At 39.5% G+C, this 13,870-nt stretch overlaps 1 protein-coding gene across 1 annotated transcript in view; it reads right to left on the reverse strand.

Annotated features, from left to right (window-relative positions):
* Nucleotides 1–13,870, reverse strand: part of TMC1 (transmembrane channel like 1) — a 111,085-nt gene that overhangs the window by 43,691 nt on the left and 53,524 nt on the right. Inside the window, 2 exon segments of the mRNA XM_036261702.1 lie at nucleotides 41–185; nucleotides 6,310–6,452. Of these exon segments, the coding sequence (XP_036117595.1) occupies nucleotides 41–185; nucleotides 6,310–6,452 (288 nt within the window).

Here is a 13,870-nt window from a genome sequence, read left to right on the forward strand (position 1 = left end):
TTTAGAAACACAAAGAAAAGACCCTGGCTGGAGTTTATACCTTAAAGTTCATTGTGATAGAATTGAACTTGTTGTCTGCGGTTTCTGGATTGCCAATCAGGTAGTCCCAGCTGGTGAACACCTTCCAGCTGAAGTTGAAGGTGTTGTCATCACCACCCCCATCGTCACCAATATTTTTGGTCATCCTATAAAAACAGGGAGTTTAATCCAGCAACAAGAATACAAAAAAAAAAAAAAAAAAAAAAGTGGGGGAGAAGGCAGGGGGTGTCAAAACATCATAATTATAGGCAAATTGGAGACTCAATAGCTAAAAGACATTTTTTAAAATTCACTATTTTTTTTATTTATTCATTTCAGTTTAATTAATTCTAATTAATCATAAAGCAATGTTTTAATCCTTTAGCTTCACACACACACACACATACACACACACACACAAAAATAATAATTGGCACCTTGAATCAGAAGTCTCTTATATATTCTTTGAGTAAAAGTACATTTTTCAGGCTTTGAAGATTAAAAGGCTAGTAGACATTAATGATTTTTAACAATTCAATAGATTATATAAAATACATATTTTTTATTTGTTCTCCTCAGCTGTTCTCTTAGTCTCATATACTTGGCTCTTAACTTTCTGTGGGATAAGGCTCTCTTCAGAAACCTGAGGAAAACTACTGGGTCCCTCCCCAGGAAAAGAAAATGTGGTAGGCTCTGACACTGCTCTTCACGACTGCAGGTGGCTCCCAGACCCCCGGAAGCCTAAGGATGGGCTAAGCCAGGGCAGGTCAGGAAATAACTGCATATATTTTTGTTTCCCCCCAGTCTCTTCCCAAAAAGTGATTATACTGAATGCATGAAATTTCTCCATACTCTACAAGTCTTGATCAAAAAAATCAAGATTTTCATATAACCTCAATGCCAAGTGGTTATATATATTCTAATCAGTGATTTTTTAAAAAACATTTTTTTTGATTGAACAGTTTATTTCAATGGTTAGAGAACTATATTCTACTTACTCCACATGCTTTATTTCCCTTATCACTATAAATAGGAAAGACGAGATTTCATATGATACATATTATAAAATGGCTCCATAAGGTTTGGTGTTTAAAAAAATTTTTTTCTTCATTAATTTGAAAGAGAGGATGGGAGAGAGAGAGAGAGAAACATCGATGAGAGAGAACACTGATTGGCTGCCTCCTGCATGGCCCCCACTGAGGATTCGGCCCACAACCTGGGCATGTGCCCTGACCGGGAATTGAACCACTGACCTATTGGTGCGTGGGTTGATGCTCAACCACTGAGCCACACCAACCGAGCAGGTTTTGGTGTTTTAAATACTATAGTGATATGGAACAGAAAAGGAAGATGCACAGTGACAGAAAGCTGACAACAGAGGCTGGCAGGCATCTCTAAAGTCATCTAAATCCCCCCACTCTCCACCCCTTATGGAAGTTTATATATCTTAAATGGACAAACGTGTTACGAAAAATAACTAAATGTAATTATTCCTTACATTAATCTTCTACTTTACCCTTTGCAAATGGCATTTATGTGTATTATTATATTTATCCTTCTCATAAACTTAGCAAGAGTTCAGAGTAGTTAATACTGTTCTCTTTTTACAGCTGGGGATTAAAGTTATAAGGTCATGAGGTGTATATTATCCAGCAGTAAGCCACAGAGGTAGGGAAGGGCTTAGGTTTTCCACTGCTCTCTGGTGCTCAACCTAGGACACCAGGCAAAATGCTGAACCACATCAAGTGCCATCTCTGAGGTCAAAAAGGGTTGAAATTAAACATTTTCCATGGTTTAGCCTAGGGAGAGAAATATTTTTTTGATTAAGATGCCATCCTTTATCTTTGCACTGGGCCTCAAATAAAAATGAAAGTTTGACAGATACAATTTGAATAAAAGTTGATCATTGTCAACATTCTGTAGCTGTAGTTGGCCTCCCAGATAAGGGGGCTCAAGCTGGACAGGCAGACTGGGAACATCAAGCATGTGGGACCTGGCAAGAAAGGGGGCAGGTACCGAAGAGGTTAGAAAGGCTACGCTAACCCTCAGCTTTCGCATGGCACAACATCATCTGCTTGTTATGCTATTGCTGTCCAGTTCTGTCCTTGTCATCATGATGGGATTTGACTGTATCATCTCACTTCGTCTATGGTTGCCATTCATTCTAGGGTACCACTCTTCCTAATCCATGCTTGCAACAAGAGTATTTTTCATGTTAAATTTCATGATCTCATATGCAGCCATTAAGCAGTAATGTAAAATGGAACAAGGGACTTTAAGTTCCTCAAACCTCATCACCTTCCTGCTTGAAGCAGGAAATCTTGGCATTTCTGAAACAAGGCCAACCATAGTTTGAGGAAGAGTAGACAATCATATGGGATTGGGGGATTTGCTGGGACTCTCCGCCTCGTAGGCCAGCCCTTCCATAGCCTGCTGTGGGCTCTGAAGTCCACCACTAGAGACTTCAAACATTGCTTTCTCCACTGAAAATATTGGAGTAGTAACAATTAGACTAAGTCTATGAGGGATTCTGACTGCTTTTCTCTAAGACAGCTAGCTAAGAGAGATTCCTGCAGCAAAGTAAGGTTTAATTGGAAGGAGGAAGAAAGATAATTTTAAGGCTAGGATCCTATGGAAGGATGTCAAGAGACATAGCAGACTTTTGGACAGAATATTAGGAAAATAATAGCTGTCTGGGCAAACAGGTACAAAAGAAGTGAAAAGAAAGTGGACAGAGGGACTGAACATCTAGGTAAAAGGGAGAAAATAAATTATCATTTATTTAGAAATGTGTGAGGTTGGTCATCATTTTAACATTATCTTGTCTTGTAAGACATAGTTTTGATAAGTTTAATGTTTTTTTTCACAAAACCTTTAACCACAGGAGTTCATATAACGTCAAAGAAATTTGGCAAGAAGCAATAAGGAACAATTTTAATATAGAATTAAAACAGCAACCCGGGTCAAGATAGAGGCAGATCCTTGACCTTATCACCGTAGATGTACTATCATCAGAGACTATGGGGAAAGTGCTGAAATTAGAGAATGGTGTTCAAAGCTCAGTTGTAAAATTTACTGGCTATTTGAGCTTAATAAAATCATCAAACAACTTAACTTAATTTCTTCATATACCCAATAGAAATAAGTAGTGGCTGCACAACCAAATTTGATGGCTGAAACAAATTAGCCTGGGTAAGGAGTAGCACAATACAAAGAGATGGCAAGGTATACTGGGTAGAAAACGTCTTTTGAACTAAAAAAAAAAAAAAATCTATGTTTAAATAAGTTCCACAGTCAAATGGCTGTGAGCAGGTCATTGAGTATCTCTAATATTATTTTATCATCCATAAAATAAGTAAACTAATACCTACTTTGTAATGTTTAAGGGTTAATAGATATATTTCAATTTTACGTAATTTAAAAATATTTATGTGAGTGTGCTGAAGTTGGATTATGATATATATAGGTTTATAATATATAGAGGATAGTCTATATGGACAACATTTTTAATACTATTTGAGGCTTGTACATGCACATTATTTAGGTATTCAGTGCTCGTTTGTTAGCTTAGTCTATTATGGCCAGACTCACAAACAGAAAAGGAAGTATATCTAATCTCAACAAACTCTACAACAGGTAAAAGTCTTAGGAAAGCCTGTTGGGATAAAAAAAGATAACAAGAGGCATCTCATTAAGGTGCCTTTCAGTTTCCCTATTAAGTAATTAAAAATAGGTATTTGCCATCATTTTGTAAATAAGGATGCCTAGACAAACAGTATGGGCAAGATGTCAAAGTCCATCAGTAGCCTAATTGACTTGAACACCTAGATTCCCTTCGACTTGATTTGAGTAATGTAGCTCATAAAGCCACCCATGATTATTCCAAGAATACACTCCATTAGGCTAAGGAGGAGGGGGCGAAGATGATACATGATTTTGCACAATCACTTATATCTCATCAATTTTTTCTTTTTCTTTTGTCTTAATTTATTTTTGTTACAGATGTTCATCAATTCTTTTTCTACCAGGCCTTGTTCCCCGAGCTAGGCCTTGTGAATTGCTTTGTAACTATCTTGCTATACATATCAGTGAGTTTAAATCAAGTAACAAACAACCAAAGGTACAAGTCAGAGGGAGGGACCTTTGACTGGCATAATAAGAATGACTTTTAGGGGGGAAATGTGGATTCGGTGCCTTGCAGCTATCCTCCACGGCATCTTTAAACTAATTAGAAAAACTGCCATATCCCTAGGCTGGCATTATCCAATAAGGTCACCACCAGCAGCATGTGGTTGGTTACTGGGCACTTGAAATGTGATAGTATAAAATATGCACAAGATTTCAAAGACTGAGTACCAAAAAAACTCAATAATAATTATATTTTAATTATATTTTAACATACATTTGATATGTTAAGTTAAATAAAATATATTAAAATTAATTAAGTTGATGTTTATCTTTCCTTCCTCTCTCTCAAAAATATTAATGAAGAATAAAAATAAATAAATAAAACAAAATTAATTTTACCTGTGTTTGTGTAATATGTTTAATATGGTACTAAAAAATTTTAAGTGAGATGTATGGTTCATCTTGTATTTCTTTACAGAATGCTGCTCTATAACCTTTAAATTTACTTACCAGAAAGTTATTGTAATGAATACACTAATCCACTAATGTACAACTGCATAACCATAGGTGACTGCTTCAATAAGCCTATGAATTATAATCGTTAACAAAATTATTAACATTTATCAGTTGCCTACCATCAGCCAGATATGTGCTCAGTACTTTTCATGTATTAACTCATTTAGTCCTCAAGGCCATCCTAAGACCAAGGTGTTGTTACAACTCTATTAAGATGGGAAACTAGAGAACAGACTATGTGTGCAATTTGTCAGAGGCCTGTTAGAACACGGCAGAACGGAGATTTGAATCCATGCAGACCGGGTGGGAAGCCCGCCAGGATTCACAGCCTCTGCAGAGTCACTGAAAGGAGCTGAGTAACGGACATACACAAACTTGCTTCCGTGGTGACTAAGGAGACTGAAGGACCAACACAGAAACAATAGTCATGTAACTGGCACCCTTTACTTTAGTCTTGCCAAAGCAAAATGGTTAAAGACTAGAAAATACCTTAGATTTTGGAATGTATCAGGTAGATAGATATCTAATATTAAGGATCTCTCATTACACTTAGACAGTAGATAAATATTTAGGATGGAAGTCTCATTAAGGCTTTTGTCATGTCCTGAAAGAGCTTAAAAACTAAATATGACAGTGTTCTTTGGCAGAACCAGTAACTGTGGCAGAGACCAGACCCAGAGCATGTCACAGACTGTTCCAGAGATGTCCTGCTCAGGGTGACTTGGACCTTCAGACAGAGATCCTTCCCTGAAATGAAACAAATGGCCAACACCCTGTACAGAGTCAAATAAAAGGGTTGGGACACTAATTGAGGTGTCTCAACTCTTCCACTAAGCTCGTGCAGAGAACTGGCTGAAGGATAGGTTACTCATTGCCTCGAACAACTGCGCTAGGTTTCTGCAATGTCTTTAGGCAGAGTGTTGCAAATACAGGGTGGGCAAATGTAGGTTTACAGTTGTGAGTATGCGAAACACGGAGTTTATTCTTGCATTATGATTTATTAATTATTGCATTATTTTTTATACAAACAACTGTCAGCCTACTTTACCCCACCCTGTATCTTTCAGGCAGAGGAGAAATGAATTGCTGTTCCATCAGTTCCCAGGAAAATTCTTCCTCGTGCTCTAATAAATCCTCGCTAAGACAAACTATGATGATGCAGTTGATCATGGCACTCGCTGGAGGCCATTTGTTTTTGCTGTTTTATGCAGCTGAAATTTTTTGGATGAGTGATTATACTGGCTTAAAAAAAAAAAAGAGTGGAGAACAACAGATTCTGCCTATTGAACTGATTCTGCAAGTCACAGACCTCTGTACTCAGAACGAGGGGTCAGCAGCTGTTTCCCCTGTCTTGTTTGCAACATCAATTCACATGTTGAAGTACAAAGAGCACATTTTAAAAATACGCTTAAACACAGGATGGGCACACAGCTCCCAGTGCCGCCCAGTGAGACAACCCAAAGGTTTGCACTAGTGTCCAACCCTTTTGTTTGGAGGATATAATAGCCTAACATGAGTGTCAGTACTAAAACATTTTATCTCATAGACTCTGCATCCTCTAAACGTAAAACAGGAAAATAAATTATATCCATTCTGTCGATTGTACCCAGAAATCACTGCTTGCTTCCCAAGATGCCAGAAACTTACGCTTTAAGGACAACCAGAAAGCTGTATCCAATGCACATGATCCCCACCAGAAAGTAGGAGAGCGGCATCCTGAAATTCATCCATCCAATTGTTCGCTTATTGTCGTAATAGCCATAAAAGAGGACGGAATATTGCGCCAAGCCCTAAAATCCAATAACAAAGCCACTTAGCAGATGCTGTAAAGAGCAACTCAAAGAACAAAAAGATGGACTTGTAAGAGGGATGACAAAATGATGTTAATTTTCAAACTTGGGAGATGGCTCTGATATGAGCCCTATTGTTTTGCTTCACAGAGTGGATGTTTCAGCTGCCACATTGATTGACAGTTTCTGGTTTACTCGAAATTCAGGGATTTCTAAATAGACCCAATTTTTAATCAAATATAGGTTTGTTCAGCTGTAGTGCCATTACCATGAAATACCCATTGCTTGAAACATCAAAACAAAAGAAGGAACAGACTCATTGACAGAGAGCAGACTTTCAGCTGTCAGAGAGGAGGGGGGTCTGGAGCTGGGTGATAAAGGTGAAGACATTAAGCAAAAAAAAAAAAACCCCAAAAACAAACAAAAAAAACTCATAGGCACAGACAACAGCATGGTGATTACCAGAAGGGAAGGGGGTTGGGGGAGTTAGAAGAAGGCAAAGGGGGATAAATAGTGATGGAAGGAGACTTGATTTGGAATGGTGATCACACAATCCAACATGCAGATGATGCATTCTGGAATTGTACACCTGAAACCTATGTGATTTTACTAACCAATTTCACCCCAATAAATTCAATTAAAAGTACAGTTCGTGGTGTCATTAGATTTATCATTTTAAGAGCTTGCTTAATATTGGGGGGGAGGATCTGAAACATGCTTCCTCAAATTGTTATGGCAGGTGTCCACTTCCAGCCACCTGACCATGGTTGGATTGGTTCTCCTAAACCACGGAAGCTGGGTCTTAGCTCAGGCGAGGAACAGGTGAGGGAACATGGGGAACAACCAGCACAACCTTCTAGTCATCACGACTATGACAGCATTCTCCTATCATACGCATGTTTCTTCATGCTGTATTCCTGAAACTGACCCACCGGGGTTGGAATAACCACTTCCCAAAGCCTCCTGAGGGGGACACACAGAACACTGGCGTATTCTGATGCTGCTGCTTTCCCCGTGTTTTCATCTTCCTCTCCTCTTGTTCACAGTGTTTTTCACTCTCAGCATGGAAGCATTGTTTCTGTACTCCTATAGATCCACTCCTGAGCTTCTCTCTGACTTCATCTCTCTGGCAATAACTTAAAGTGACTACGCTTTGTAAAGTGAGGAGACAGGAACTTGCTTCCTCTTGAGTCACCCTTGAATCTTAGAAAATCTGATTGGCTGACTTTAACATCATTTATACCAAGCCAGGGACTTTGGAGCCCACTGCTGAAGAAGGCAGGAGAGAAAGTGAGATGGGAAAGGGTGGAAGCAAAGGAGGAAGAGGAGGAAGTGCCCTGGATGTTCATTTACAGGGGAAGAATTCAGAGAAGTAATTTAGAAAATTGCCTTAAACAAAAATTATGCCTAGCTCAAATCAGAGGTCAACAGAGAACTGGAAAAACTGTTGCTTTCAAATCTTTCAGGAAATTTATTTTTTATTTTTTTATTTTTTTTTTATCCTCACCCGAGGACATTTTTCCATTTTTTGTACAGATAGAGTGGGAGGGAGAGAGAGAGAGAGACATCGATGTGAAGGAACACATCGAGTGGCTGCCACCCGCACGACCAACCAGGGCCGGGGACAAACTGCAACCGAAGTACGTACCCTTAGCGGGAACCGAACCCGGGTCTCTCCAGACCGCAGGCTGATGCTCTAACCACTGAGCCAAACTGGCCAGGGCAGGAAATTTATTTTTTAAAACTCTGCAAGAACTAGCTGGGGGGAAAAAATCTGCAGAAAATCTCGGAAGAGCTCATGGGCTTAAATAAAGTCTGGATGGGATGGGAGAAGTATAGATCAAAACCAAAATGGTCCCCTGTACATTATCTGCCTGTATCTGCAGTTTTCAGCTCTAGAAAAAATAAATCGAACCCCCAAAGAAAATTCGAAGTTAAACAACTAGTAGAAACCTCAAGTAGGAGAAGCAAGTGAGCTAATCTCATGTCCAAGATAGGAAATTAGATCCAAATTAGCCAATGGCCCAAGACCCAGGAATCCTCACAGGAGAATAATCACTGGGAGTATTTCCTTGCACTTGGTTCCACGACATCTTCTTCTTTCACATTCATCTAAGTAAGGGCTCTGCTTCCTCTCAGCTATTTTAAATCCAATTTCATTCTACCCGTCCAGAACCTTCAAAATAGTCCTCGTCCCCAGGGAACAATAACAAAACCTGGTAAGTACTGGCATTTGGCCCCTTGTCTAGTTTAAAGATATCCTGAACTGTTTTTTCCCCATAACTATAAGGCATTTATTTTACAAACTCCTGTGTTATTCCCTGCAACTGACCCTTACCTCATTTCCTTGCTATTGTCCTGACACTTAGTGATAATGGTTGTAATAATAATATCAATCAATATGTTTTGTTAAGCACTTAGCATGTGCTGAAAACTTGACTTCATCTCCAGAATCCTCACAGGAACCCAATGAACTCGCTACTGTCAGGGGAAATAGTTTTCCTCAGATCTTGACGTGTTCTTCCAAGTGCAGAAGACCCATAAACGTAAAGCTCCCAGCCTCTCTCCACTTGTGCTAGCCCCAGGGAGAAGCAGCAGTCTGAGAGCAGAGCATGGATGGACGCATGGGCACGAGGTGGGCTTCCACTCTTCCTCCTCCTGAGACGGCACATGCTGTGCTCTGCCCCTGCAGGGGAGGCCCGGCCCGGTCTAGGGCTGCTGGGTAGAAACGCGTGGCTGTGAAGTCATATTCTTTAATATCTACTTTAACAATAATAAAGGTGACATGTTGACCTCCACCTTTGCCTTATTTGTGGTTAGTGCACAACCTGGTTGCACAGGGAGGGGTTGTTACTTAACACACACACACACACACACCTTTCCCTGACAAACTCAGGTGAAGAAACTGAGCCTTAGAGATATGAAGTAACTTGTTCAAGTTCACATAGCTAGTAAGTGAGGGAGTCTGAACTTGAACTGGGTCTATCCCATTCAAATGCTATATATGTAACCACTGGACTCTACTGCTTCTCCTGTACTTCCCTGGCCTTGCATCATGCTAGTGCCTCCCCTTCCCAGGAAAACGAAGACAAGGAAACCACCACCTCAGCAGGGACTCTTGGCCTATAACCCTGGATTGGTCCCTGGAGGTTCCAGGACCTCTTGGAAAAGACCCAGGTCCCCCTTTTGAAAAGACTTCAGAGAGCCTCATCTCTATATTCATAAACATTACAACCTGATATCTTTTTCTAATTCATAATGACAGCATTAGGATTAAAAGACTCCTCCAAAATACCATGAAAGGAGAATGGAGCTATTTAACGAGCATCTGGTGAACTTGTTAGGTTAGCACAACAGCTACTGGGGCAGCTAGCTCATCTGGTGCATGTACAATTCAACATACATTCAGTGACTGGCACTTTATAAATGTTAGATCACATCCAAAGTCGTAAGGGTCCTGTGTTTTTTAGAATCAAGATTATTTGACAAAGATTTATTCAGTTTGCCTGTTACTACACATGCAGTCAAGTATAAATGAAAGAAGTACTACTGAAAAGCACGGTTTTAAAAAGCTTTATCCAATCCATCTTGAGGAGTGGCTTTAAACAGAAGTTGAAAGACTTAAAAGAGAAACACCCCTCCCCTTCCACCCAGCCGGCCCACCACACTCCACGCATTTTTCTCCTTTTCTTAAACCCCAACAGCAGACATCTGGAAGTTACTAAAATAGCAATGATTCCTAGCCCAGCCAAGGTTCTATTCGGTTTCCATGTTAGCACGCACGGCTTTCTATGTGGGAGCCCTCTCCCACCCCAAAATCTGTGACAGAGAAACCACAGCCAGAGCCAAGTTTCAAATGAGCACAGAGAGAAGTCCTGTCCAACTCTGGGTTCCATGCTTCTGCGTCATCTATTGAGACTCTGATTTCTGTTTGAATGCTGCAGCTGGTCTAGTCAATAGTCACCAACACCCTTCGGCAAGAAAGAATGTTTTGATGATCTAGTCACTAGGAAACAAGTCATGTATGTATTTATCTAACTAGCTTTTATTCAGTACTTACTATTTGCCAAATTCCATATGTAGATGGAGTAGAAGTCTGGATTACAGAGGCCTTAAAAAAGAGTTCTGCGTGCAAATATTCTCTTCATATGTACTTATCACCTGAAATTATATTAGAACTCCATCCCTGTGGTGTTTCTCATGACTACAACTAGAGTGAAAGAAACACTCTAGCCCCAGAATGGTAAATGAGTTTCAATATCCTTAGCATTTCTTTTTAAATTGTAGTTATTGTCAGATCATTGTTTTGAAAAAAAATCATGAGGTCAAAACTGATATAAGAAAGGAAGATGTAACTTCCATGCCTGCCAAGACACGAGGGGGTACCACACCAGTTGGGGTATATTTCTACTTCTCTTTGAGCTGCTAACAGTCATTTACACATTAGAGTTTTTAAAAAGTTTCAAGTGTGGCTGTAAGAGAGATGATGTCACAATATCTGATAGAGAGCGACACAGAAGAGAAGCACGAAGCGAAAGGCCAACAACACCCAAAACAAAGCTTAACTGACTCCACAGGGACCGCAGCCAGCCTGCACTGACAGGCTACATGCTGGATTCTAGCCCATGGCCACCCTCCTCTCCAATCAGACCCAGCAAGCGTCCCTCATGCTCTGCTCACCTCTGTTTACTTTCCTTTGGCTACAGCCCAGATGCAGAGTTATGAAAGATGCTGTATGGCTCTTAGCGAGGGAGCACGTTGATTACAAAGGGAAAGCTAGGCGGAGCCTTAACAGATCTAGTTTCCTGTAGAGGGAGTAAACGTCTACCTGTGGACAGTATTATAGACAGAGAAATCTGGGCCCTCAAAACGCTGTGAAGAAGACAGTTTTTTTCGGTGTCCATCTATGCGTTGGTGCCCATCTATGCGTTGGTGCCCTCGACCTTCTGCCTCCCTCCTAGACAGGTGCGTTGCTGCTGTCTCCCTTCCCCTTGCTGGCTTGTGGACACCTTGCTCTTGCAGTCAGGACTCCCTCTCTCTGCTTCTGCTTCTCAAACCATTTGGAACTTGCACAGGAAATAGAGTTACTGCTTATTGGATCCTCTCATGACTCGGGTAAACTCAACAATCCTCCCTCCATGTGCCTAGGATATATATCTGTTAGTTTGAGACTGTCACATCCAATTAGACCATAAGGTCCCTGTGAACAGGGATTATATGTGAGTTATCTTTTATTCCCAGCATCTGACATTCAACTTATGCTTGTAGAATGACTAAACAAAAAAAATAAATTGCTTCTGGTGGTCATTAGTAATCCTCAGTTTGATTAAGTTCCTTTAATTTTCATTTAACCACCCTTTTCCAATTTTCTGTTCTCTGCTACCCATTTTAATAAAATAGAGTAAATCATTCAAGACAGTAGCATGACAATAACAATCTCATGTTGGAATTTAATGAATCAAAACACCAAAAAAAAGTGTCTGAGAGACACTAAAGCTGGCAAAATGCCTTAATTTTTTTCTACTGTCTAATTGCCTAAAACTCTTACAAAATGAGACATCTCAGTGCTATAAAATGAGCTGCTATGTATGATTTCTTCCCACATAGGGAAACTGCTCTTTTTTTGTTTCACAAGGTAGACATTAAAAGCATTATATTATGGGGTTTGTTGTTCTTTGACGTCTGGACTTGTAAATCTGCCCATTAGTTCTTTGAAGTCATGTAAAATGAAGCACTGTGAATTCATACATGAAAAGAGATGGGTGTGGTCATCAGGGCATAGCTCGCACTGGGAATTACTTTAGTATTATCTATTTAAGGGCACAGAGGGGATAAATGGTGTTGAAAAATTGAAATAAAATTTAAAAATTATATTTTTAATTAATTTATTTTTGTTACAGATGTTTCTCCTTTTTCCCCCATTGACACCCTCCTCCCATTCCCACCCCACCCCCAGCATTGCTGTCTATGTTAAGCTTATATGCATAAGTTCATTGGTTTATTTCTTCCCTCTGCCCCACCCATTCCTCTGAAGTTTGTCAGTCTGAACACTACTTTCATGTCTCTGGATATATTTTGTTCATCACCTTATTTTGTTCATTATATTTCACAAATAAGTGAGATCATGTGACTTGTCTTTCTCTGACTGGTTTATTTCACTCAGCATAATACTCTCCAGGTCCCTCCATGTCATCTCAAAGGATGAGATCTTTCTTTCTTACAGCTGCATAGTATTCCATTGTGTAAATGTACTGTAGTTTTTTTTATCCACTCCTCCATTGATGGACACTTGGGCTGTTTGCAGATCTTAGCAATTATAAATAGCGCTGTTGGAACATAGGGGTACACATACTCTTTCTGATTGGTGTTTCAGGCTTCTTAGGATATATTCTTAAAAGTGGGATCGCTGGGTCAAATGGCAGTTACATTTTTAATTTTTTTGAGGAAACACCATATTGTTTTCCATAGAGGCTGCACCAGGCTGCATTCCCACCAGCAGTGTACTAGAGTCCCCTTTTCTCCACACCCTTGCTAGCACTTGTTTGATGATTTGTTGGTGGCAGAGAATTTAAAAAGAGATAGTTTTTATACAAATAAAAACATTTTTTAAAGTAGAGAATATATTGAGACTACTTAGAAAAAAATGAATGAATTCAGAAATTTTCAATCCCTTATAAGCAGCATACTTTTTAAAAAAAATCCTCACCCAAGGATATTTTTTCATTTATCTTCAGATAGAGAGAGAGAGAGAGAGAGAGAGAGACAGACAGACAGACAGAGAGAGAAACATCCATGTGAGAGAGACACATCGACTGGTTGCCTCCCACATGACCCCAACTGGGGTCAGGGACTGAACCGCAACCAAGGTACATGCCCTTGACTGACTCAAACAGGTGACTCTGGTCCAGGGGCTGATGCTGCAACTGCTAACCCAAACCTGCCAGGGCAAGTAGAACACATTTTATTTCAAATATTTAAAATTAGCAAGTGTAATTAATTTCAAGTATAATTTATAAGCAAATAATGTCTACTGGAGATATATGATGCTAGAATATAGGCTAAAGTTTTTACTGAATTGCTTGCAAATGTAAATAAATTTAAATAAGCTATTTGTCACAGTTGATGTACTGAACTCATGATTTAATGCAATTTGTATTGCATGATATAATTTAATAGTTTATATGGTTCTAATCTCAGCCTTTAATCTATTAGTTTGACAGCCAGTATTTAGATATCAGCAAATTCCTACCAGGTGGCAAATTGAGCTCTTCCAAATAATCATAGTCTCTCACTTGGTCATAATGATAGATTGTCTCTTGTCTTTCTCCTGTCTGTTGAGTTTTTTTAAAATCCAAGTCTGATAATGCCACTACCCACCCACCACTCACTTAAATTACTTTTAATTGCTATGAGAAAAA

This window comes from Molossus molossus, unplaced genomic scaffold (genome assembly GCF_014108415.1).
Source record: "Molossus molossus isolate mMolMol1 unplaced genomic scaffold, mMolMol1.p scaffold_m16_p_14, whole genome shotgun sequence".
NCBI lineage: Eukaryota > Metazoa > Chordata > Mammalia > Chiroptera > Molossidae > Molossus > Molossus molossus.